The 23,731-nt window shown below is 41.0% G+C and overlaps 1 protein-coding gene across 2 annotated transcripts in view; it reads left to right on the top strand.

Moving 5' to 3' along the window:
• LOC105006651 (interleukin-1 receptor accessory protein) overlaps window positions 1–23,731 on the top strand; it is a 123,276-nt gene that overhangs the window by 24,722 nt on the left and 74,823 nt on the right. For both annotated transcript variants that reach the window (XM_034291403.1, XM_010865283.3), the window contains exons 4-5: window positions 9,263–9,551; window positions 9,816–10,011. In XM_034291403.1, coding sequence (XP_034147294.1) covers window positions 9,263–9,551; window positions 9,816–10,011 — 485 coding nt within the window. The remainder of the gene's footprint in view (window positions 1–9,262; window positions 9,552–9,815; window positions 10,012–23,731) is intronic.

Here is a 23,731-nt window from a genome sequence, read left to right as displayed (position 1 = left end):
AAACATATTCCATGAAAGGCTTTATCTCTGCCTTGGGCATTGTGAATGTGACAGAGAGCTAAATGTTGCAACAGTTTTCAATAGCATAATATGTCCTTGACGTCATGTCAAATTGCCATGCCTCCGCTTTTGCTGAAATGACGCCCCTGAATTATGTATTAGCCATTATTTTACGGGCAAATGCGGTTTATGTAGGCTATGGATGCAGTTAATACTGGGGTTTGTATACAAAGATATAAAATTAATGGTGCGGTTTATACAAGGTGCAGCTTATAAACAGGGAATTATTACGGTATGCAAGTGGTGTCTGGTAAGTAAGAACATTAGTCTTCTCTTTGTCAAAAATCGCTCAGAATTGCTTAGATTGTGGGCGTTTCAAATAAGAACTTTTGCTAGAACTGTGGATCCAAAAGCCATTTGGTAGATAAATATACAGATAGTTTTCCGATTTATTAATTTAGATATATTCTGACTGTAAAATATGTTGCTGAATTTGGTGGAGCGGGGCATGTGACATCAGCTAGATAAAAACATGATTTAATGTTAATTTATTTGTCATAGCGCAAACTGGCTACGAAGTAAGCTATAGCCTATACATACAATGTAAAACATAGTAGGTTGTCATGCTTTCATTCCCCTGATAAACAATAATTATCTATTTTTGATGGTAACTGCTTTATAAAATGTCTACAAAATTGTACGGCTCCAATCATTCGTCTTGTCGGTATAGACTTCTGGCGACAAATAACTACACAACTATTTTGTGAAATACACATAATATTAGTAGGCTACTGTAAAATAAGTGCTGGTAAATAAGTTTGTTGCATTACCATGACACACAACTTGGCGACAAACAAAAGGACTACTACAACTAGGCCTATATTTGAATAGTCTTAGCAGGCTATTAGCTTTGTTTTTATTACATTCTTAAACAAATGTCATGTTGTTTAATTATGTTTACAGCTAGGCCTATATTAAACGGATTTAGTAGACTAGCACGATAGAATACTGTCAAACATTAGGTTTGCAGTGGTCTCTGTTCCAAATTATAGCCTAAATTTGTGATAGAGTAGTCACGACTCCACAAACAATAATCCAACCATGACACGAAAAAACTGAAACATTTGTATAGTACATTTATTGAATAATTACCAGATCATTAAAGCATTTATTTCCATATTTACAATGTACATTTAAATGATATCTACAATACTGAAAAATAAAGTATATAGGCTACACATTATATATAAGAGAAAGAAGTCCTGTTTACAGAAAAGGGTAAAATAAAATAGATTCTTCATGGGAAACCTGTAGGAGAGATGCAAAATTGTAAATATACTAATGAAAAACATGTTAATGTCTGCGATTTGAATTCGTTGTCTGTGGTTTTAACTAGCCACCCAGTCTCGCTTGTTAAAACTCATACAGAGAAAGTAGCATAGCAAAGACAGTAATAAATATGGTCAAATAAAAATTTGTTGCGGTTATAGGGCTACAATGGTTTGATTGAGCAATGGACATGAACTCTGATTTGGGAAGGGAGGATGTAAAGGCTAAAGCCAATGGCCGACACAGTTTACATTGATGGAATGTTCGAGAGTAAAAAAAATTATGACAATGTCACTAGCAAAGCGAGGCAACAAAACTCACTGGTAACTAGCTGTATTGCATAACCAAGCACCAAGATGAAAAGACTCTTAACTCACCTGTATTTTGCCGAAAAACGAACCCGTTCCTCCTCTCTTCGTCGGAGGTGTTTAACAACTTCCTGTTCGTACAGATCCCCGGGTTTCTGCACCCTCTACTGTACGGGATAATATCTACACGCGTATACACATGCGTTCAGTCGTCTGGGTAGGTCGTCTATGACAGTCGACTGAACGTGTATACTGACGCGTCGTGTATACGGGTGTAGGAATGCGTATACATTGGTGCATACACATATACACGGTTGCATACGCGTATAGACGTATACACGGTCGCATACGCGGTGGTATGCACATTAGGTTGTTTCAATAGCTTATTAATGTCCCTTTTCACTTGCCATAGAGAAAGATAAATTTGATGTTTCTATAACAGCGTCAATGTTTAATTTTATTTACATAATCTCTGATGTCATGCACATTTGAATAAAGGTTTGTGAAGATGACTACAGAGGAGAAAAGCAGTTGGTGACAGTGTGTTGTCCTATGTTGTTTGCTTTGTACATTTTTACCATGGATAGGATCTACGCTGGACTGGGGTAAAATATGAGCCCAGGAATCACAAGTAGAACAGCTGGGGGGATTCTAATAATAAAAATATATTTGTGAAGTCAAACAATGTAATTGTTAAAGTATTGTTAATTGCTATAATTGTTGAAGTAATTAACAATACTTTAACAATTACAATTACAAATATTATAAGAATCCCCCCGGCCGTTCTACTGAAATGCTTGAACGTGCCCTCGTTGCAAGTTAATGCGACACAAAATGTTTCTATTTATTACTGTAATTGCCTCCATTTCTGATAATGGGCATGTGAAGTAGGCTAATCAACTACTGGTGGATCCTTCTGAATTCATTTAAACTGTCTGCATCTCTGCTCTTTCCTTGGGTATTTTGTCTTTATATTGTACCCTGCCTCCATCTTCTCGCTTTTTTTTCTCAGGCTCTGTATAAGCATTTTTTGGCAGACATAATCATACTATACTATAATCTAATAAATTATGAGTGGCTGCTGGGCAGTCCACGTAAGTTGGGTCGGCCCAGCCCACCGAACCTCCCGAAGGCCAGTCCGCCACTGGACCTACAATGAGGGAAACATTTTTTTTATCCCCTGCTGATTTTCTATGTTTGCCCACTGACAAGGAAATTATCAGTCTATAATTTGAATGGTACAGTGCGGAGAACAAATATTTGATACACTGCCAATTTTGCAGGTTTTCCCGCTTACAAAGCATGTAGAAGACTGTAATCTAAAACGAAAATCCAGAAAATCACATTGTATGATTTTTAAGTAATTAATTTGCATTTTATTGGATGACATAAGAATTTGATGCATGTTTTGTTTGCAATAATAGAGAGCATATATTTCCTGTAGTTCTTGACCAGGTTTACACACACTGCAGCAAGGATTTTGGCCCACTCCTCCATACAGACCTTCTCCAGATCCTTCAGGTTTTGGGGCTGTCGCTGGGCAATACGGACTTTCAGCTACCTTCAAAGATTTTCTATTGGGTTCAGGTCTGGAGACTGGCTAGGCTACTCCAGGACCTTGAGATGCTTCTTACAGAGCCACTACTTAGTTGCCCTTGCTGTGTGTTTCGGGTTGTTGTCATGCTGGAAGACCCAGCCAAGACCCATCTTCATTGCTTTTACTGAGGGAAGGAGGTTGTTGGCCAAGATCTCGTGATACATGGCCCCATCCATCCTCCCCTCAATACGGTGCAGTTGTCCTGTCCCTTTTGCAGAAAAGCATCCCGAAAGAATGATGTTTCCACCTCCATTCTTCACGGTTGGGATAGTGTTCTTGGGCTTGTACTCATCCTTCTTCTTCCTCCAAACACGGTGAGTGGAGTTTAGACAAACGCTCTATTTTTGTCACATCAGACCACATGACGTTCTCCCATTCCTCCTCTGGATCATCCAGATTGTCATTGGCAAACTTCAGACAGGCCTGGACATGTACTGGCTTGAGCAGGGGGACAGTGCGTGCGCTGCAGGATTTTAATCCATGACGGCATAGTGTGTTACTAATGGTTTTCTTTGAGACTGTGGTCCCAGCTCTCTTCAGGTCATTGACCAGGTCCTGCCGTGTAGTTCTGGGCTGAACCCTCCCCTTCCTCATGATCATTGATGCCCCACAAGGTGAGATTTTTCATGGAGCCCCAGAATGAGGGAGATTGACCATCATCTTGAACTTCTTACATTTTCTAATAATTGCGCCAACAGTTGTTGCCTTTTCACCAAGCTGCTTGCCTGATGTCCTTACACAGCTCTCTGGTTTTGGCCATTGTGGAGAGGTTGCAGTCTGTTTGATTGAGTGTGTGGACAAGTGTCTATTATACAGGTAACGAGTTCAAACAGTTGCAGTTAATACAGGTAATTAAGTGGAGTGGAGAACAGGAGGGCGTCTTAAAGAAAAACGAACATGTCTGTGAGAGCCGGAATTCTTACGGGTTGGTAGGTGATCAAATACTTATGTCATGCAATAAAATGCACATTAATTATAAAAAAATCATACAATGTGATTTTCTGGATTTTTGTATTATATTTCATCTCTCACAGATAAAGTGTACCTATGATTAAAATTACAGACCTCTACATGCTTTGTAAGTAGGAAAACATGCAAAATCTGCAGTGTATCAAATACTTGTTCTCCCCACTATAGGTTTATTTGAACCGTGAGAGACAGAATAACAATAAAATAATCCATAAAAACGCACGTCTAAAATTTTATAATTTTTTTTCTATTTAATGAGTGTAATAATTATTCGACCCCTCTGCAAAACATGATTTAGTACTTGGTGGCAAAACATGTTTTTTGTACTTGGCCACCACGTTTGCACACATCTCAGGAGGGATTTTGTCCCACTCCTCTTTGCAGATCTTCTCCAAGTCATTAAGGTTTCGAGGCTGACATTTCGAGGCAACTGGAACCTTCAGCTCCCTCCACAGATCTTCTATGGGATTATGGTCTGGAGGCTGGCTAGGCCACTCCAGGACCTTAATATTCTTCTTCTTGAGCTACTCCTTTGTTGCCTTGGCCATGTGTTTTGGGTCATTGTCATACTGGAATATCCATCCACAACCCAGTTTCAATGCCCTGGCTGAGGGAAGGAGGTTCTCACCCAAGATTTGACGGTACATGGCCCTGTCCATTGTCCCTTTGATGTGGTGAAGCTGTCCTGTCCCCTTAGCAGAAAAACACCCCCAAAGCATAATGTTTCCACCTCCATCTGAACACAACACTTTCACCCTGTTCTCCCATGAATTCAGATGTTCATTGGTAAACTTCAGACGGGCCTTAACATGTGCTTTCTTGAGCAGGGGGACCTTGTGGGCGCGGCAGGATTTCAGTCCTTCACGGCGTAGTGTGTTACCAATAGTTTTCTTGTTGACTATGGTCCCTGCTGCCTTGAGATCATTGACAAGATCCTCCTGTGTAGTTCTGGGCTAATTCCTCATCATTGCAACTCCACAAGGTGATCCCCAGACCGAGGGAGATTGACAGTTCTTTTGTGTTTCTTCCATTTGTGAATAATTACACCAACTGTTGTCACCTTCTCACCAAGCTGCTTGGCAATGGTCTAATACTTATTTCACTCATTAAAACATTTTTGACATGTGTTTTTATGGATTTCTTTGTTTTTATTCAGTCTCTCACTGTTCATATAAATGTACCATTTAAATGATAGACTGATCATTTCTTTGTCAGCAAACAAAAATCAGAAGTACAAAATCAGAAGGGGATAAAATATTTTTCTCCCTCACCGTACGTACAGTGGATATAAAAAGTCTCCTAACTCCTGTTAAAATGTTGGTTTTTGTGATGTAAAATAATGAGACAAAGATACATCATGTCAGAACGTTTTCCACTTTTAATCTGACCTGTAATGTGAACAATTCAATTAAAAAACCAACTGAAATCTTCGAGGGGGAACAATTCAAAATAAAAGCATTACAATAACATTTTTGCACACCCTCTTATAACTGGGGATGTGGCTGTGTTCATAATTTACCAATCACATTCAAACTCATGTTAAATAGAAGTCATTACACACCTGCCATCATTTAAAGTCTCTGATTAATCACAAATTAAGTTTAGCTGTTCTAGTAGGATTTTCCTGACATGTTCTTAGTTGCATCTCAGAGCAAAAGCCATGGTCCGCAGAGAGCTTCCCAAGCATCAGCTACCTCACGCACGATCTCAGGCTCCTTCCCCGCCAGCGAGGTGACGTTCCACGTCCCTAGAGCTAGTGTCCGTGTCCAGGGATCGGGTTGTCGAGGCACCCGCCTTCGACTGCTGCCCGATCCTCTCCACACCGACCCCTTATGGTCCCTCCTGTAGGTGGTGAGCCCACGGGAAGGCGGCCCCACGTCGCTCGTTCGGGCTGAGCCCGGCCGGGCCCCATGGGGAAAGGCCCGGCCACCAGGCGCTCACATACGAGCCCCAACCCCGGGCCTGGCTCCAGGGTGGGGCCCCGGCTGCGCCATACCGGGCGACGTCACAGTGCTCGAAATGTAACTCATCATTAAAGGGTTTTGAACCGCTCTTAGTCTGACCCGTCGCCTAGGACCTGTTTGCCTTGGGAGACCCTACCAGGGGCATATAGCCCCAGACAACATAGCTCCTAGGGTCACTCGGGTACTCAAACCCCTCCACCACGTTAAGGTGGCAGTTCATGGAAGGGAAATTATATTTGTAAAAACAAAAATTCTATGTTATTGTCTGGGGTCCAAAAGACCCAAAAGACCCCGAGAGTCACTACAAATGAAGACCATCAGATGGTTATAATGTAGGCCGAAAATGTGCTTCCCCTCTTTGAAAGACCAGCAGCCGCCACTGATATGGATATATTGATTGCTCAGATTCAGCCAAATTCAGTGAAGTTGATTCAATGTTGCTTCAATTTACAGATGGACAATGACCTAATACATACTGCAAAAGCAACCCAGGCATTTTTTTTAAGGCAAAGAAGTGGAATACTCTGCAATGGCCAAGTCAATCACCTGATCTCAACCCGATTGAGCGTACATTTAACTTGCTGAAGACAAAACATATGGCAGAAAGGCCCACGAACAAACAACTGAAGACAGCCGCTGTGAAGGCCTGGCATATCATCATAGGTACACTTCAACTATGAGAGACAAAATGAGAAAAATATCCAGAAAATCACATTGTAGGGTTTTTTATTAATTTATTGTGAAATTATGGTTGAAAATAATTATTTGGTCAATAACAAAAGTTCATCTCAATACTTTGTTATATACTCTTTGTTGGCAATGACAGAGGTCAAACGTTTTCTGTAAGTCTATACAAGGTTTTCACACACTGTTGCTGGTATTATGGCCCATTCCTCCATGCAGATCTCCTCTAGAGCAGTAATGTTTTGGGGCTGTCGCTGGGCAACACAGACTTTCAACTCCCTCCAAAGATTTTCAATGGGGTTGAGATCTGGTGACTGGCTAGGCCACTCCAGGACCTTGAAATGCTTCTTATGAAGCCACTCTTTCGTTGCCACGGCGGTGTGTTTGGGATCATTGTCATACTGAAAGACCCAGCCACGTTTCATGTTCAATGCCCTTGCTGATGGAAGGAGGTTTTCACTCAAAATCTCACGATACATGGCCCCATTCAATCTTTCCTTTACACGGATCAGTCATCCTGGTCCCTTTGCAGAAAAACAGCCCCAAAGCATGATGTTTCCACCCCCATGCTTCACAGTAGGTATGCTGTTCTTTGGATGCAACTCAGCATTCTTTCTCCTCCAAACATGACAAGTTGAGTTTTTACCAAAAAGTTCTGTTTTTGGGGGATGGTCCCAATCCTATTCTGGACCATCCAAATGTTCTCAAGCAAACCTCAGATTGGCCTGGACAGGTACTGGCTTAAGCAGGGGGACACGTCTGGCACTGCAGGATTTGAGTCCCTGGCGGCGTAGTGTGTTACTGACTGTAGCCTTTGTTACTTTGGTCCCAGCTCTCTGCAGGTCATTCATTAGGTCTCCCCGTGTGGTTCTGGGATCATTTTGACACCACGGGGTGAGATCTTGCATGGAGCCCCGGATCGAGGGAGATTATCAGTGGTCTTGTATGTCTTCCATTTTCTTATAATTGCTCCTACAGTTGATTTCTTCACACCAAGCTGCTTACCTATTGCAGATTTCAGTCTTCCCAGCCTGGTGCAGGTCTACAACTTTGTTTCTGGTGTCCTTTGACAGCTGTTTGCTCTTGGCCATAGTGGAGTTTTGAATGTGACTGTTTGAGGTTGTGGACAGGTGTTTTTTTTACTGATAAGTTCAAACAGGTGCCATTAATACCGGTGACGAGTGGAGGAAAGAGGAGCCTCTTAAAAAAGTTACAGGTCTGTGAGAGCCAGAAATCTTGCTTGTTTGTAGGTGACCAAATACTTATTTTACCGAGGAATTTACCAATGAATTCATTAAAAATCCTACAATGTGATTTTCTGGATTCTTTCCCCCTCATTTTGTCTCTCATAGTTGAAGTGTACCTATGATGAAAATTACAGACCTCTCATCTTTGTAAGTGGGAGAACATGCACAATTGGTGGCTGACTAAATACTTTTTTGCCCCACTTTACATGAATGGTATTTGCATAATTAACCTTTATAACAAATCTATCAGCAATTTAATTATATTCAAATAGCACTATTTGAATGGAATGTGTTGCTGCATACATTGCCATTGCAAACAAATATATATTTAAATATATATTAAAGGTGGGAAAGCTACTGCTACAGGTATTATTTAATTTTCCTGATTCATTATTCAGCTGGTTGTCTGTATGGGTGTGGCATGAAGCTACATATTTTTCTGCTTATATGGCACACCAGTTCTTTATTTCTCTTATATATGCATAGTTGTCGTTGTGTCGTGCAGTGCAGGAAATGTAGCTCTGTCTCTACCTCTTTCTGTGGGCAGATGGAGCACAACCTGTTATCTCTGGTTAGCCAGATCTGTCTGTGATCTGTGTCAGCATTTCTTGAACTGTTCAAGTTTGAGACCAAACAAACTTTTTTTCACATGGTAAGGGTATCCCAACATAAAATTCTTATGTTTATTTTAAAATGTTAATAAATGTAATTAGCATGAATTAATTGATTAACAATATCTCGGGAAACCTGAGTGGTTATTGGTCAATGACATATCAGCTGATTAATTTACCCTATATCTGTACTTCTCAAATTGTTTAAGCTTGACGAAAAAAAACAGGAGTATATTCACATGGTTTGGTTAGCCCAACTTTAAATTCTTCTACTTTTTTAATGTAAACAAGCTAGTAAGAACACCACACAATCTTTTGTAAATGTATTTGCTACATTGAGCATTGACATTGCTAATTTATTTTTGTACATAGTAAAGGGTGGTTGTGTGGTTGTCCACCGGTCATCTTAAGATGTAATTATTGCTCTGAATAAAAGCATCAGCTAATTGACAACATATATAATTTTTTTCCCAACGATGATTTGATTGAGAAATAGGAAAATAAAATAAACACATTTTGTCTGTCTACATTAATCCTTCTTTCCCTCTTTCAGTGTCCCAATGCCACGACTGGGGTGAGTGGGGCAACGGTGCCGTGGTGGTGATGGAAGGGGAGGCAGGTTGGCTTTCCTGCCCTCTTTTCTCCCATCCCACTGTCTACAATTACAGTTTGGCGCAGGCTGCTGGCCTTAACCTGGTATGGTACCATGTGGCTGCAGGTCAGGACCTGGAACAGCCCATCAACTTCCACCACCCAGACCAGAGACTCAGCAAGGACAGGGAATGGCTGTGGTTACAGCCAGCCACCGTGGAGGACACAGGCCAGTACATCTGCATGCTGAGGTAGGAAATAGACTGGGCTAGGTGTGTTTTTTTGTATGCTTTTTTTGTATGCTTTTTTTGTGTTTCACTCATGCTTGCGGACAAAAAACATTTATCTTGGAGAACACATAAAATGTTTAAAATTTTGCATCCATTATCTGTCTGATGGTGTCAGGAAGTGTCCGAGTGTCATATCGTGAGCCAAAGTCTAAGTCTGTCTGATCAAAAAGATGCGTGTGTGCCTGCATTTGTGTGTTTGTTCATGTGTGTACATTCCCCTCTCAGAAACAGGACATCGTGTGCAAAAATTGCTCTGCATCTGAAGGTGGTGCCACGCGACAATGACCCTAAGTGTAAAGTGAAGGCTGCTGTGCCTCCCACCGAGGTCAACATTCCCATTCAAGGGGGCGAGGACCTGACCTGTCCTGACCTAAAGGATGTCAAGCTGCCTAACACCAGCTACTCAGTCACTTGGTACCATGTAAGATTAGCCTTGTCTGTGTACATTTCACTGACAATTGTGAGAGAATGCTTGGATGCAGTACACAGTACCAACAGCAGCTATGAAGGAGTATTCACAGGACTTACACTACCGTTCAAAACTTTGGGGTCACTTAGAAATGTAATTGTTTTCCATGAAAACATTGGAATACTAAGCAACTGAAATAATTATGTCCTTTGTTAAAGAATCTTCCATTTGCAGCCATTGCAGACCTTTGGCATTCTAGTTGTCAATTTGTTGAGGTACTCTCAAGAGATTTCACCCCTGAAGCACCTCCCACAAGTTTGATTGGCTTGATGGGCACTTCATACCATACAGTCAAGCTGCTCCCACAGCTGAATAGGGTTGAGATCTGGTGACTGTTCTGGCCACTCCATTATAGACAGAATACCAGCTGACTGCTTCTTCCCTGAATAGTTCTTGCATTGTTTGGTGCTGTGTTTTGTGTCATTGTCCTGCTGTAGGAGGAAACTGGCTCCAATCAAGTGCTGTCCACATGATATGGCATGGCCAGTTGAGGACCTATGAGGCATCTGTTTATCAGACTAGACACTAATGTATTTGCCTTCTTGCACCACTCCTCTTTCTATTCTGCTTAGAGCTAGTTTGCGCAGTTCTGTGAAGGGAGTAGTAAACAGCGTTGTACGAGATCTTCAGTTTCTTGGCAATTCCTCACATGGAATACCCTTCACTTCTCAGAACAAGAATAGACTGACGAGTTTCAGAAGAAAGTTATTTGTTTCTGGCCATTTTGAGCCTGCAGTGGAATTCACAGTTGCTGATGCTCCAGATACTGAACTAGTGTAAAGATTGACTGTTTTATTGGTTCTTTTAACAGTTTTCAGGTGTGCTAACATAATTGCAAATGGGTTTTGTAATGATGAATGAGCCTTTGAATATGACAAATTTGGATTAGCAAACAAAACAAAACACTGTACTTATAGCTGCTGATAATGGGCCACTGTACACCAACGTAGATATTACATAAAAAATCTGCCTTTTCCCGCTATGATAGATATTTACAACATTAACAATGTCTACACTGTATTTATGATCAATTGGATGTAATTGTAATGGTATATACAGCTCTTGAAAAAATTAAGAGACCACTGCAAAATTATTAGTTAATCTGGTTTTACTATTCATATGTAGGTGTAAATTTAAGTTTTGTTTTATTCTATAAACTACTGACATTACTCCCATATTCCGAATAAAAATATTGTCATTTAGAGTATTTATTTGTAGAAATTAACAACTGGCCAATAATAACCAAAAAATATGCATTTTTTTCAGACCTCAAATAATGCAAAGAAAACAAATTCATATATATTTGTCAACAACAAAATGCTAATGTTTTAGGAATAGTTTTTAATGACCGCTTTCATGTGTCCTGGCATGCTCTCCACCAGTAAAATTTTTTAACACATTACTCCTGCCCTAGCGTCCTTACGTCCTTAGCCTGTTAGGGTTAGGGCTGATTTTAAGGTTTTAGTCTTAACCTATAAATCAATACATGGACTTGCTCCTACTTACCTTGCTGAAATGATCCAGCCATACATACCTACACGTAACCTACAATCGCAAGATGCAGGCCTTTTAATTGTACTTAGAATTTCTAAACAAATAGCTGGCGGCAGGGCCTTTTCTCAGAGCTCCACTACTGTGGAATGATCTGCCAATTAATGTTAAAAATGCAAACTCAGTGCAAACTTTCAAGTGTCTACTAAAAACTCATCTCTACAGCACGGTTTATAATTAGGTGTAGCCTGGCCCGGGGGCGTGAAGGTGACCAGTATGCTTGATACTGTCCACCCTTGCTGTCTTGCCAGGTGGGCTCTCGTTGCCACTGGGATGCCCTCCCTCCAATGCCTCCGGGGAAAGAGTCACTGGCTTGTTGTTGACTCTCTGTTGCGCACTTGTGCAATTGGGCTGTACGCTGCTGGCAATACTCTGTCCTCTTTCAGGGGTGTTGCGGTTGGTGGGTGTCCCTTTGGTTGATGCCTGGCAATGTGGGTGGATTGATTTCCTGCCTGTTGGGCCCTGTCCGGGGCCTCCCCCGGGTAGGACCAAAGTGACGCCGGACCACCCCGTCTCAGTTCCAAGGTGTTACGCTGCTATATTATTGTGCTGGGGGATATGAGGAATTCACTTTCTAACTTTTCTCAGTCTCCTCCAGTTTTACATTTTAGGAGGAGATGAGGTCCTGATCCACACCTACGGAGTACTTGGTTTGGGGGGCCCGTCTAAAATCAAATAGACTCTGGATTTAGCCCAGAGAAATGTATTTATTATTCCAATTGGACTCTTAATATCTCACCCGGCACAGCCAGAAGAGGACTGGTCACCCCTCTGAGCCTGGGTCCTCTCTAGGTTTCTTCCTAAAATCCGGCCTTCTCAGGGAGTTTTTCCTAGCCACTGAAATCTAACACTACTGTTGTTTGCTCCTTGAGGTTTAAGGCCAGGTGTCTCTGTAAAGCACTTTGTGACAACTGCTGTTGTAAAAGGGGCTTTATAAATATATTTGATTGATTGGACTGTTACAGGGTTGACATTTTCAGAAGCTCTGTGTGCCAGAAAACTTGCTACAAAAACCTTTCCTCACTAGGAGTGCTCTTTCTCAGTGACTAAATCCTCTATCTCTGATTACACTCATGGTTCAGGCAACTCCTTAAACTATCACAAACCGAAATGAAAGTGAAATAAAAGCTGGTATTTCGTCCAGATATACAATAAAAAAAAAAACATTAGGCAGCTGCCTAGCTATTATTAATCAAACCAAAACATGCTCACATGTCAGTTAATGTGTAAATCTGTGGCAAGCTAAAATATATATGGTAGGATGTGGCTCAGGGAAAGCAAAGCTAAGGCCCACCAAATGGAGCTGAGATGGTTGCTGCTTAATAATGGGACTGGGTGATAGTTGAGACTGCAGAATAGTAAGGATCCAAGATCCAAAGTTTTTGCCGTCTTGCTTTTCCTTCTGTTGACCCCTTCTTTTTGTTTCATCCTTTAACTTAATAAATCCATTGTGTGCTAATGAACAGGAAAAAAATATCCGAATACATTAAAAAAGGAGTTTTGATATAGTCACTGAATGAAGAGTTTGAGCTCTCTGAATCAAAAATATTTCAATATCTTGAATATCTATTTGTACTTCAACAGTAACTGCTTGATGTTATCAGAAAGAAAACAGCTGATTAGAATGTACTATTTTAATTTAAAATGGTTAAATATGTACATTATTACAGAAGCTCTTTGCTCAACTGCAACTGAGGCGCTATGGTAACTACAGAGCTTGAATATTCCATGAAACGTTTAGCTATTCTCTCCACACCTGCACAAAATGTACACACAAGCCAGTAAAGATGGAGTGCTGCCGCCTACAATAGATGATTGTTATTATGGAAAAAAGGTTAAGACCAAGAAGTAGTTGGATCATGCAGAGCAAAAAATATGAAGGCAAGTTTATTTATTTAGTTTATTTATTTGTGTAGCACATTTCATACAAACAAAAAGTAATAGAAATAAATGTAGTATGAAAGCCAAGCATACTAATAAAAACAACACATTTAAGATGGCTGAACGATTATTAAAAGATAAATAAAAGGCAGAAGAAAACAAATGTTTTTTTCTAAATTTAAAAGTGGTCAATGTTGGGGCAAGTCTAAGATTTATTAACAGTTTGTTCCAACTCTGTGCAGCATAATGATTAAGCGCTGCCTCACCAGCCTTGGTCCTTACACTTGGCATGGTTAGCAGACCAGACCCTTATAAACTGAGGGGTCTAGAGGGTTCATAGTGAGTGAGATGGTCTGAGATTTAACTGGGCCATGAAGCTTTCAATGATTCATAAATGAGTAGCAGTATCTTAAAATCTATTCTATGAGAAACAGGGAACCAGTGCAGAGACCTAAGAGTTGGTGTAATGTGTTCAGACTTCTTAGTTTTTGTTAGAATTCGAGCAGCAATGTTCTGAATGAGCTGCAATTGTCTGAGAACTTTCTTAGACAACTGAAATCAGGCCATTACAGTAGTCCAACCAACTGGAAATAGAAGCATGGAGAAGTTTTTCTAGATCTTGTCTTGACAGGACTGATTTTGTTTTTCATTTTATGTGACTATTGAAATTCACGTCAGCCTCTGTAATTACCCCAAGATTATTAACTTGATTTTTTGTCTTAAGGGACAGTGTATCAAGGTAATTACTGACAGTCAGTCTCTTGTCATTGGCACCAAAGATAATTATCCATTTCGTTTTATTTCGTTGCAGAAAGATCTGGCACATCCAATCATTGTTTTGTACAAGCCACTGGCAGAGTGAGGCTATGGGACCATAGTCACTAGATGGGAAAGATACTTTCAGTATCTTACAAAAGTGAGTACACCCCTCACAGTTTTGTTAATATTTGATTGTCTTTTCATGTGACAACACTAAAGAAATAACACTTCTACAATGTAAAGTAGTGAGTGTACAGCTTGTATAACAGTGTAAATTTGCTGTCCCCTCAAAATAACACAACACACAGCCATTAATGTGTAAACCGTGGCAACAAAAGTGAGTACACCTCTAAGTGAAAATATTTTGTGTGGCCACCATCATTTTCCAGCACTCCTCCATGACGACATCATGGAGCTGGTGGATTTTAGAGACCTTGCGCTCCTCCACCTTCTGTTTGAAGATGCCCCACAGATGCTCAATAGGGTTTAGGTCTCGAGCCATGCTTGGCCAGTCCATCACACCTTTCCCCTCGGCTTCTTTAGCAAGGCAGTGGTCATCTTGGAGGTGTATTTGTGGTCGTTATCATTCTCCGAAGTGAGGGGATTATGCTCTGCTTCAGTATGTCACAGTACATAATGGCATTCATGGTTCCCTCAATGAACTATAGCTCCCCAGTGCCGGCAGCACTCATGCAGCCCCAGACCATGACACTCCCACCACCATGCTTGACTGTAGGCAAGACACACTTGTCTTTGTACTCCTCACCTGGTTGCCACCACACACGCTTGACTCCATCTGAACCAGTTTATCTTGGTCTCATCAGACCACAGAACATGGTTCCAGTAATCCATGTCCTTAGTCTTCTTGTTTTCATCTTCCTTCTGGGACGACAGCAATGCAGGCCAATTTGATGTAGTGTAAGGCGTATGGTCTGAGCACTGACAGGCTGACCCCCCCCCACCCCTTCATATTCTGCAGCAATGCTGGCTGCACTCATACGTCTATTTCCCAAAGACAACCTCTGGATATGACACTGAGCATGTGCACTCAACGTCTTTGGTCGACCATGGCGAGGCCTGTTTTGAGTGGAACCTGTCCTGTTGAACCGCTGTATGGTCTTGGCCACCGTGCTGCAGCTAAATTTCAGGGTCTTGGCAATCTTCTTATAGCCTAGGCCATCTTTATGTAGAGCAGCAAGAATTTTTTTCAGATCCTCAGAGAGTTCTTTGCCATGAGGTGCCATGTTGAACTTCCAGTGACCGGAATGTGGGAGTGTGAGAGCGATGACACCACATTTTACACACCTGTTCCCCATTCACACCTGAGACCTTGTAACACTAACGAGTCACATGACATCGGAGAGTGAAAATGGCTAATTGAGCCCAATTTGGACATTTTCACTTAGGGGTGTACTCACTTTTGTTGCCAGTGGTTTAGATATTAATGACTGTGTGTTGTGTTATTTTGAGGGGACAGCAAATTTACACGGTTATACAAGCTGTACACTCACTACATTACATTGTAGCATATGAGGGGCCGTATAAGACATTCATTCTGATACACCTGAAAAAAGCATTTTAATACGGGCTGTAATGTATTTTCTAAAATTGCAAATATATATTTATTTTCCATATGGGGTGAGTTGCCCCCTGGTCTGAAAAGTTGTCTCTTTTCACTTCCTGCCGTGCTGTGAACAATGTTAGGTGCAGATGAGCATGTCCTTTGCTGCTCAATGGAAGAAATAGTATCAGAGCATGTTAAAATAGTTCTTAAAACTCCAATGGCTCGCTGCAAAGCGTTCGTCTCATCTCCGTCCATGCTGATCGCGACCTGAACAAGACTCTTCTCGAGTTTCTCAGCCAATCACAGGGTGAGGTTGACAGCCAATCACAGCGCGAGAAATTTTCTGCCATCCGTTTCAACTATACTCCCGTTTCCACTAAACTTTGTCTCTCACAGACATACATTCTTCTCTCACATACATATATTTTCTTTACACATGCATACATTTTCTGCTTATATACATATAGTATTTAAAATTGTGACTGCATGTGCATGAGATCAAAAATGTATGAATATGTATGTTAAATTTAGAAATATGAGAGAAAAATATATTTGTGTGTGAGTTAAAATATAGAAATATAAGAGTAAAATGTATGAATGTGTGAGTTAAAAATATATTCTTATGAGAGAAAAAACTGTATGTATGTTAGAGTGAAAAAATATGTATGTGAAAGGAGAATGTACATAAGTGAGGGTGAAAATGTATGTATGTGAAAGTAAAATGTATGTATGTATGTGTGAGAGTGAAAATATATGCATGTGAAAGGAGAATGTATGTATGTGAGAGTGAAAATATATGTATGTGAAAGGAGAATGTATGTATATGAGAGTGAAAATATATTTATGTGAAAGGAGAATGTATGTAGGTGAGAGTATCAGAATGAATAATGTATTTTACGGCCCCTCATAGTAGCAACGTGTCATTTCTTCAGTGTTGTCACTTGAAAAGATATAATCAAATATTTACACAAATGTGAGGGGTGTACTCTCTTTTGTGAGAGACTGTAGATTTTGGTATCATCTGCATAATTATAATTAGCAATATTGTTGGTTTGCATGATATGGGCTAACGGTAGCATATATATATATTTTGAAGAAAAGAGGCCCCAGGGGTGAGGCGTGCGGAACTCCACATGTGTAGTTACATAGTTGCCTATGGAGAAAAAGTATTCCCTATATTGTACATAAGACTTTGACCAATTTAGGACCAACCCAGTTTTCCAGTCTGTCTAGCAGTATTGTGTCGTCAGCTGTGCCGAATTCCGCTCCAAGGTCCAATAAACATGATGGACATTTTCTCAGAATCAATATTTAGAAAAATGGCCTCCAGTCTCAGTGCTGTGGTGGGTCCCGAAATCCTGATTGGGAACTTTCAAAGTAACCATTTGAATTTAAGAAATTGCTTGTTTGTTTGAACATAATTTTTCCATGATTTTGCCTATGAATGCTAAATTTGATATAGGTACAGTTGTACCTTTGGAGAATGGGTAATGTATGTACCATTTGTAAAGAAAACATGAGTGAGCAAGCAAAACATGTTTTTTATTTCTTATGGGATTCAAATTCAACTGTAGGTCATAACAGAATGGCACAATCAAATAAAAACTTGGCAACAAAGAAAAAAAATGACTGACCCCTGTTCAAAAGTCTGCATACCCTTAGTTCTTAATACTGTGTATTGCCCTCTTTAGCATTAATGACAGCGTGCAGTCTTTTGTAATAGTTGTCTATGAGGCCCTGAATTCTTGTAGGTGGTATAGCTGACCATTCGTCTTGGCAAAAAGTCTTTGGTTGTCATGCATGAACCGCACGTTTGAGATCTCCCCAGAGTGGCTCAATGATATTAAGGTCAGGAGACTGTGATGGCCACTCTAGAACCTTCACCTTTTTTCTGCTGTAACCCCTGGAGGGTCATCTTGGCCTTGTGCTTAGGGTCATTGTCTTGCTGGGAAGTCTAAGAGCGTCCTATGCGCAGCTTTCATGCAGAAGAATGCAAATTGTGTGACGGTAATTTTATCGATCAGAACTCTTTAAGAAGGAAGTGCAGAGACGAAATACTCTTGGCACAAATTAACAGTTTATTAATCATTTGCAAATGAGAGAGACGCATCAAATGCTTACAAACATAATCGTCTGAGGAGTCTCTAACTCAATATAGCTCATTCAACAGTATATATCACATACAAAAAGGGGTGTGGTAAGTTGTTGCCCATCTGTCTTGTCAATTAAACACATTGGCCCTCATTTATCAAAAGTGCGTACACCAAATTTCCAGCGTACACCTGGCGTACACCCAAAACCACGGTTACTTTGAGATTGATCAATATGGACGTTGGCGTACGGCACTCAAGTCCTACACCAGCTCAGGAGGTGGTGTACGCACGTTTTGAGTTAGTGCGGAAATGCGCAGAAAAAGAATCCTAACGCACTGACAAACCCACTGTAAAAAAACAACAACATAATTACAAACTTCAGTGTTTATTTTTGTGCAACATGGACTTCAATGTTTAATTTGTGTGACTTTACCAAAGCATTTGATTTATATGTATTCCTTCAGATGCGAGCCTGTGCGCTTTACATGACGTTTCAGGGTTAGGCCCGGCAGTTGCGCACGGACTGGGTTCAGTAATAAAAGGCTTTTAATGACCAAAATATAATTCAGACTGACAAAATAATAAAAATGACATTCTTCTTTTAAATAATAATAATAATAATAGAAATAATAATAATAACGACATTCTTCTCCTAAATAACAATAAACGTCATTAATAATAAATATCATAAAATAATAAGACGAATATTACAAATTGTCATGCAATTATTAATGTGAATGAATGGTACTCCACATCACATTATCATCTTTTTTTCTGCTTTTTAAACCAAATGAAACAATTTTATTTATTTCTACCTCCCTGGTGATCGTCTCAATCTCCACGTCAGAGAAGTTTCTCTTTTTTGCCGTCTTCCGTGTATCCACGGAAAATGAGGGCGTGGGGGAAGCGGAGACTTGAATATATAGGGGCGTGTTATTCTAATGACGATCGTTTTCAGCCGCGGCATTTTTCAAGGGCAGGTATTGCGTACACCTGGATTTTAAAGGTACGCACAGCTTCATAAATCTGGCGGCGAGAGGAGTGTAAGCAAAATCTTACGCCAACATATACGCCCGTTTCTACGCAAGAATGATAAATGAGGGCCATTCCCTGTGTTCTATCACATGTCCTGGGCTTGACACAAGTCACATGTTGTCCTCCCCCATCTGGTTAACTTTCTCAACCCTTGAGGGGGACTTCATCTGGACAACCTATAGATAGGCAGATTTACGATTAACCCTATAATATACTGTTACCAATCAAGAATGCCCCCTAGGACATATACCAGATCCCTCTCTCCTACATTCCTAAGGAACAGAAAGGACTGGCACCCTTCTTTGTTTAGGAAGGAGGACATGGCCCAAATACCTAATAATCCTCTGGTATTATACAGACATGTGTGTCACAATCAAAGTAAAGATTTTCATACCAGCCAATGGAAAGACAGACATTTCTCAAATGCACCTTAGTTCAGAATTTCCACAATTGTCTGCCAGTATTTTCTGACAACATGCTGCATTCATCTTGCCATACATTTTCACAAGATTCCCTATATCTTTAGAGCTCACACACCCCCAAAATATCACCACCATGCTTCACAGTGGGGATGGTATTTTGTTCACTATAGGCCTTGTTGACCTAATTCCAGTGTGCCAGAGGCTGTGAGGTGTTTCAAGGTGTTGTCGGGCATATTGGCCCTCATTTATCATTCTTGCGTAGAAACGGGCGTATATGTTGGCGTAAGATTTTGCTTACACTCCTCTCACCGCCTGATTTATGAAGCTGTGCGTACCTTTAAAATCCATGTGTACGCAATACCTGCCCTTGATAAATGCCGCGGCTGAAAACGATCGTCATTAGAATAACACGCCCCTATATATTCAAGTCTCCGTTATTATTATTATTTAAAAGAAGAAGAATGTGATTTTTATTATTTTGTCAGAATTATATTTGTTATATTTGTCAGAATTATATTTTGGTCATTTAAAGCCTTTTATTACTGAACCCAGTCCATGCGCAACTGCCGGGCCTAACCCTGAAACGTCATGTAAAGCGCACAGGCTCGCATCTGAAGGAATATATATATAAATCAAATGCTTTGGTAAAGTCACACAAATTAAACATTGAAGTCCATGTTGCACAAAAATAAACACCGAAGTTTGTAATTATGTTGTTGTTGTTTTTACAGTGGGTCATAATATATCATGTCTTTTAGTTTGTCAGTGCGTTAGGATTGCGTACACCACCTCCTGAGCTGGCGTAGGATTTGAGAGTGCCGTACGCCAACGTCCATATTGATAAATCTCAAAGTCACCGTGGTTTTGGGTGTACGCCAGGTGTACGCTGGAAATTTGGTGTGCACACTTTTGATAAATGAGGGCCATTGTCACCAGGCTTTTTTGTGGCATTGGCACTGTAAAGACTTATTTCTGGAAATTCTACCATGCAGCACATTTTTGGTATCGTCATATGGTGCTCCTTGAAACAACCACACCGTCTTTTTCCAGAGAAGCCTGTATTTCTCCTGAGGTTACCTGTAGGTTTTTCTTTGTATCCTGAACAATTCTTCTGGCAGTTTTTGCTGAAATCTTTCTTGTTCTACCTGACCGTGGCTTGTTATCAAGAGATCCCAGCATTTTCCACTTCTTAATAAGTGATTGAATAGTACTGACTGGCATTCACAAGGCTTTGGATATCTTTTTATATCCTTTTTCCATTTTTATATTGTTATGCAGGGTTTTTGACAATTAATTTCTTCTCCCCATGGCTCAGTATCTACACTGCTCAGTGCATCCTCATGAGAGCTAACAAACCCATTGACATACACAGACATTAATTGCAATTTAAAAAGCCACATGGGAAATTCACCTTTAATTGCCATTTTCACCTGTGTGTTACACCATGTGTGTCTGTAACAAGGCCAAACATTCAAGAGTATGTCAACTTTTGTTCAGGGCCATTTGGGTGATTTCTCTTATTATGATTTAAAAAGGAGCCAAAAAACTATGTGATAATAAATGGCTTCATATGATCACTACACTTAAATAAAAGACAGTTTTTGATAAAAGACACATAGGAGGGCTGATCCCCAGGTCAGGGAGTTTGTTGACTTGCCTAGAGGGGATGACTGTGTTGAATGCTGAGCTAAAGTCTATGAATAGCATTCTCACACAGGTGTTGGTTTTGTCCAGGTGGGTCAGGGCAAAGTATCAAGCTGTGGAGATGGCGTCCTCTGTAGACCTGTTCGACCCGTGGGCAAACTGGTAGGGATCCAGTGTTGGGGGGAGGCAGGACTTAAGGTGGGCCTGGACTAGTCTTTCAAAGCATTTCATGATCGTGAGGGTGAGTGCGAGAGTTCTGAAGTCATTCAGGCTACACGCAGTCAACTGGTTTGGCACTGGCACAATGGTTGCGTTTTTGAAACACATTGGAAATACCGCCTGGGCCTGTGAGAGTTTAAATGTCTGTAAAAACTTTGGCCAGCTGCCCAGCACATGCTCTGAGCACATGCCTGGGTACCCCATAAGGACCAGCAGCCTTGCGTGCATTCCCCCTGCACAGTGCTGACGTCACATCTGCAGTGGATAGTCTGAGGGGGGGTCGTCTGGGGGAGTTCAGCTTTGATGGCTGACTCTTTGTTGTCTCTGGCTGTGGGGGCAGTGTTCTTTGGCCGGTAGTCTGTGATGGCTTGGATGCCCCACCACATGCGTCAGGGTTTGGAGTTGCTATTGAAGTGCTCTTCAATCCGTAGTTTGTGGTCATTTTTTGCTTTCTTGATGCCCCTTTTCAGGTTTTGCCCTGGATAAGCTGTAGGCCTCCGCAACGCGGGATCTGAAAGCAGCGTTGCCTGCCTTTAGCAGTTGTTGGGCCTCTTTTCATCCACGGCTTTTCGTTGAGGAAGGTCTTTATTTGTTTAAGGGTGGTGACATTGCTGGTGCAGATGTTGATGTAATCCAGAACGGAAGAAGCATATGTTTGAATGTCCATATGGGAGTCAAGGGTGGCTTAAGTGGTGAACAAACTCCACTTTGTGTGTTGAAACTGTTGCTGTAGCGTCTGACCCCTTTGGCCACCCTTTGACTGTCCTCATTGATGGTTTCACACGTTTAATGAGGGGTAAATACTTCGGGAGTAGGAACAGTAAAAGATTATCCAACTTTCCCAGGTTGGGAGGGGAATGGCTTTTTAAACCTCCGGAATGTTTGTATATACATGGTTTAGTGTATTGTCTCATCTTGCGGAGCAGGAGATATTATGATGGAATTTGGCAAAAACAGATTTTAATAATTGAAGTCCCCTGCAACCACAAAAACACCATCCAGGTGTTTCATCTTCTGTTTGCTAATGGCATCCTGCAGTTCTTTCATTGATATTTTTTCTAAATGGCATTCTAAATGTGCAATTGAGGAAAATTTAAGGAGTAAGGTAGCATGTGCAGAGATGGCAGCATTGAGGCCCCCGAGGTAGAAATGTATATGTATCAACTGAAAAGTGCGAGTATGATGGCAATTCTAAATGTGCAGTGAAGGCAAATTGAAGATGCATGGTGGCATGTGCAACTAAAATGCAGGGATAGCAGCACTGAGGTTCCCGAGGTAGAGACACCTGTAACAACTGAAAAAGGCAGTGTCAGAGACAAGTACTATAAAGGGAGTAGTATTGTATTATATGTATTGATGGCTGTAGCTAATTTTAGCAAGCTAGTTAATGCCATTAACTTTAGCTAACTTATTCATTGTTGTTAAAGTTATATGTAGCCAAATTGAGCTCAGATTGACTGTAAGAAAAACGTAACTGAAATATTTAATTGTATGAAAAAACTAAATCCAACCGTATGAAAAAAAATTATTCAAATATGGTAAAAGGTCCATGTACCCCGTGGCCAACTGTTATAGAACCTTAAACAGAATAATGAATGCCAAATTCATGGATCGTTGTCTGTACATTGAATTCTCAATTTTAGCCTCTCCATTTACTGCTTTCACAATGCAATCTGTGCAGAGAATTTTAAGAATTGTATAAGCTAGGCTGAATCTGTACATTTAAACTGTTATTTCCAGGTTGCATGGATGTCACTGTTGCCATGGTCACAGATACTCTTTCTCAGAGCAATGATAAGCGATACCTGAAAAAGCGATATTCAGATTGGACTTAGAACTCTCATCTATGGTCATGAGCTTTGGGTCATGACCGAAAGGACAAGATCCCTGATACAGGCGGCCGAAATTAGCTTTCTCTGCAGGGTGGCTGGGCGATCCCTTAGGGTGAGAAGCTCGGTCACCCGTGGGGAGCTCAAAGTAGAGCTGCTGCTTCTCCACATTGAGAGGGGTCAGCTGAGGTGGCTTGGGCATCTGTTTCGGATGCCTCCGGAACGCCTTCCTGGAAAGGTGTTCCAGGCCCGTCCCACTGGGAGGAGACCCCAGGGAAGACCTAGGACACGCTGGAGGGACTATGTCTCCCGGCTGGCCTGGGAACGCCTCTGTGTCCCCCGGAAGAGCGGGAGGAAGTGTCTAGGTCTAGGGAGAGGGAAGTCTGGGCATCTCTGCTTAGACTGCTGCCCCCGCGATCCGGCCCCGGATAAGCGGAAGAAAATGATGATGATGATGACGTATTAGACAGATTAGACAACTATTTGTCAGATAGCTGTAACATGGTGCTTACTTCAAGATCCAATATGAGGGTTTTACATCAAATTTGCATGAAATAGAAAGTTTATTTAAGTCACTGTCATATTTGTAGTTCTCCCAACAACTTGCCAGGTAGCTTGATTTTACAGGATTGAGGGTAATTCAACAATAAACATTTTTAAATGATTGATGTACAC

Source organism: Esox lucius, chromosome 1, assembly GCF_011004845.1.
Source record: "Esox lucius isolate fEsoLuc1 chromosome 1, fEsoLuc1.pri, whole genome shotgun sequence".
Taxonomy (NCBI): Eukaryota; Metazoa; Chordata; class Actinopteri; order Esociformes; family Esocidae; genus Esox; species Esox lucius.
This window is presented reverse-complemented; position numbering and strand designations above follow the sequence as displayed.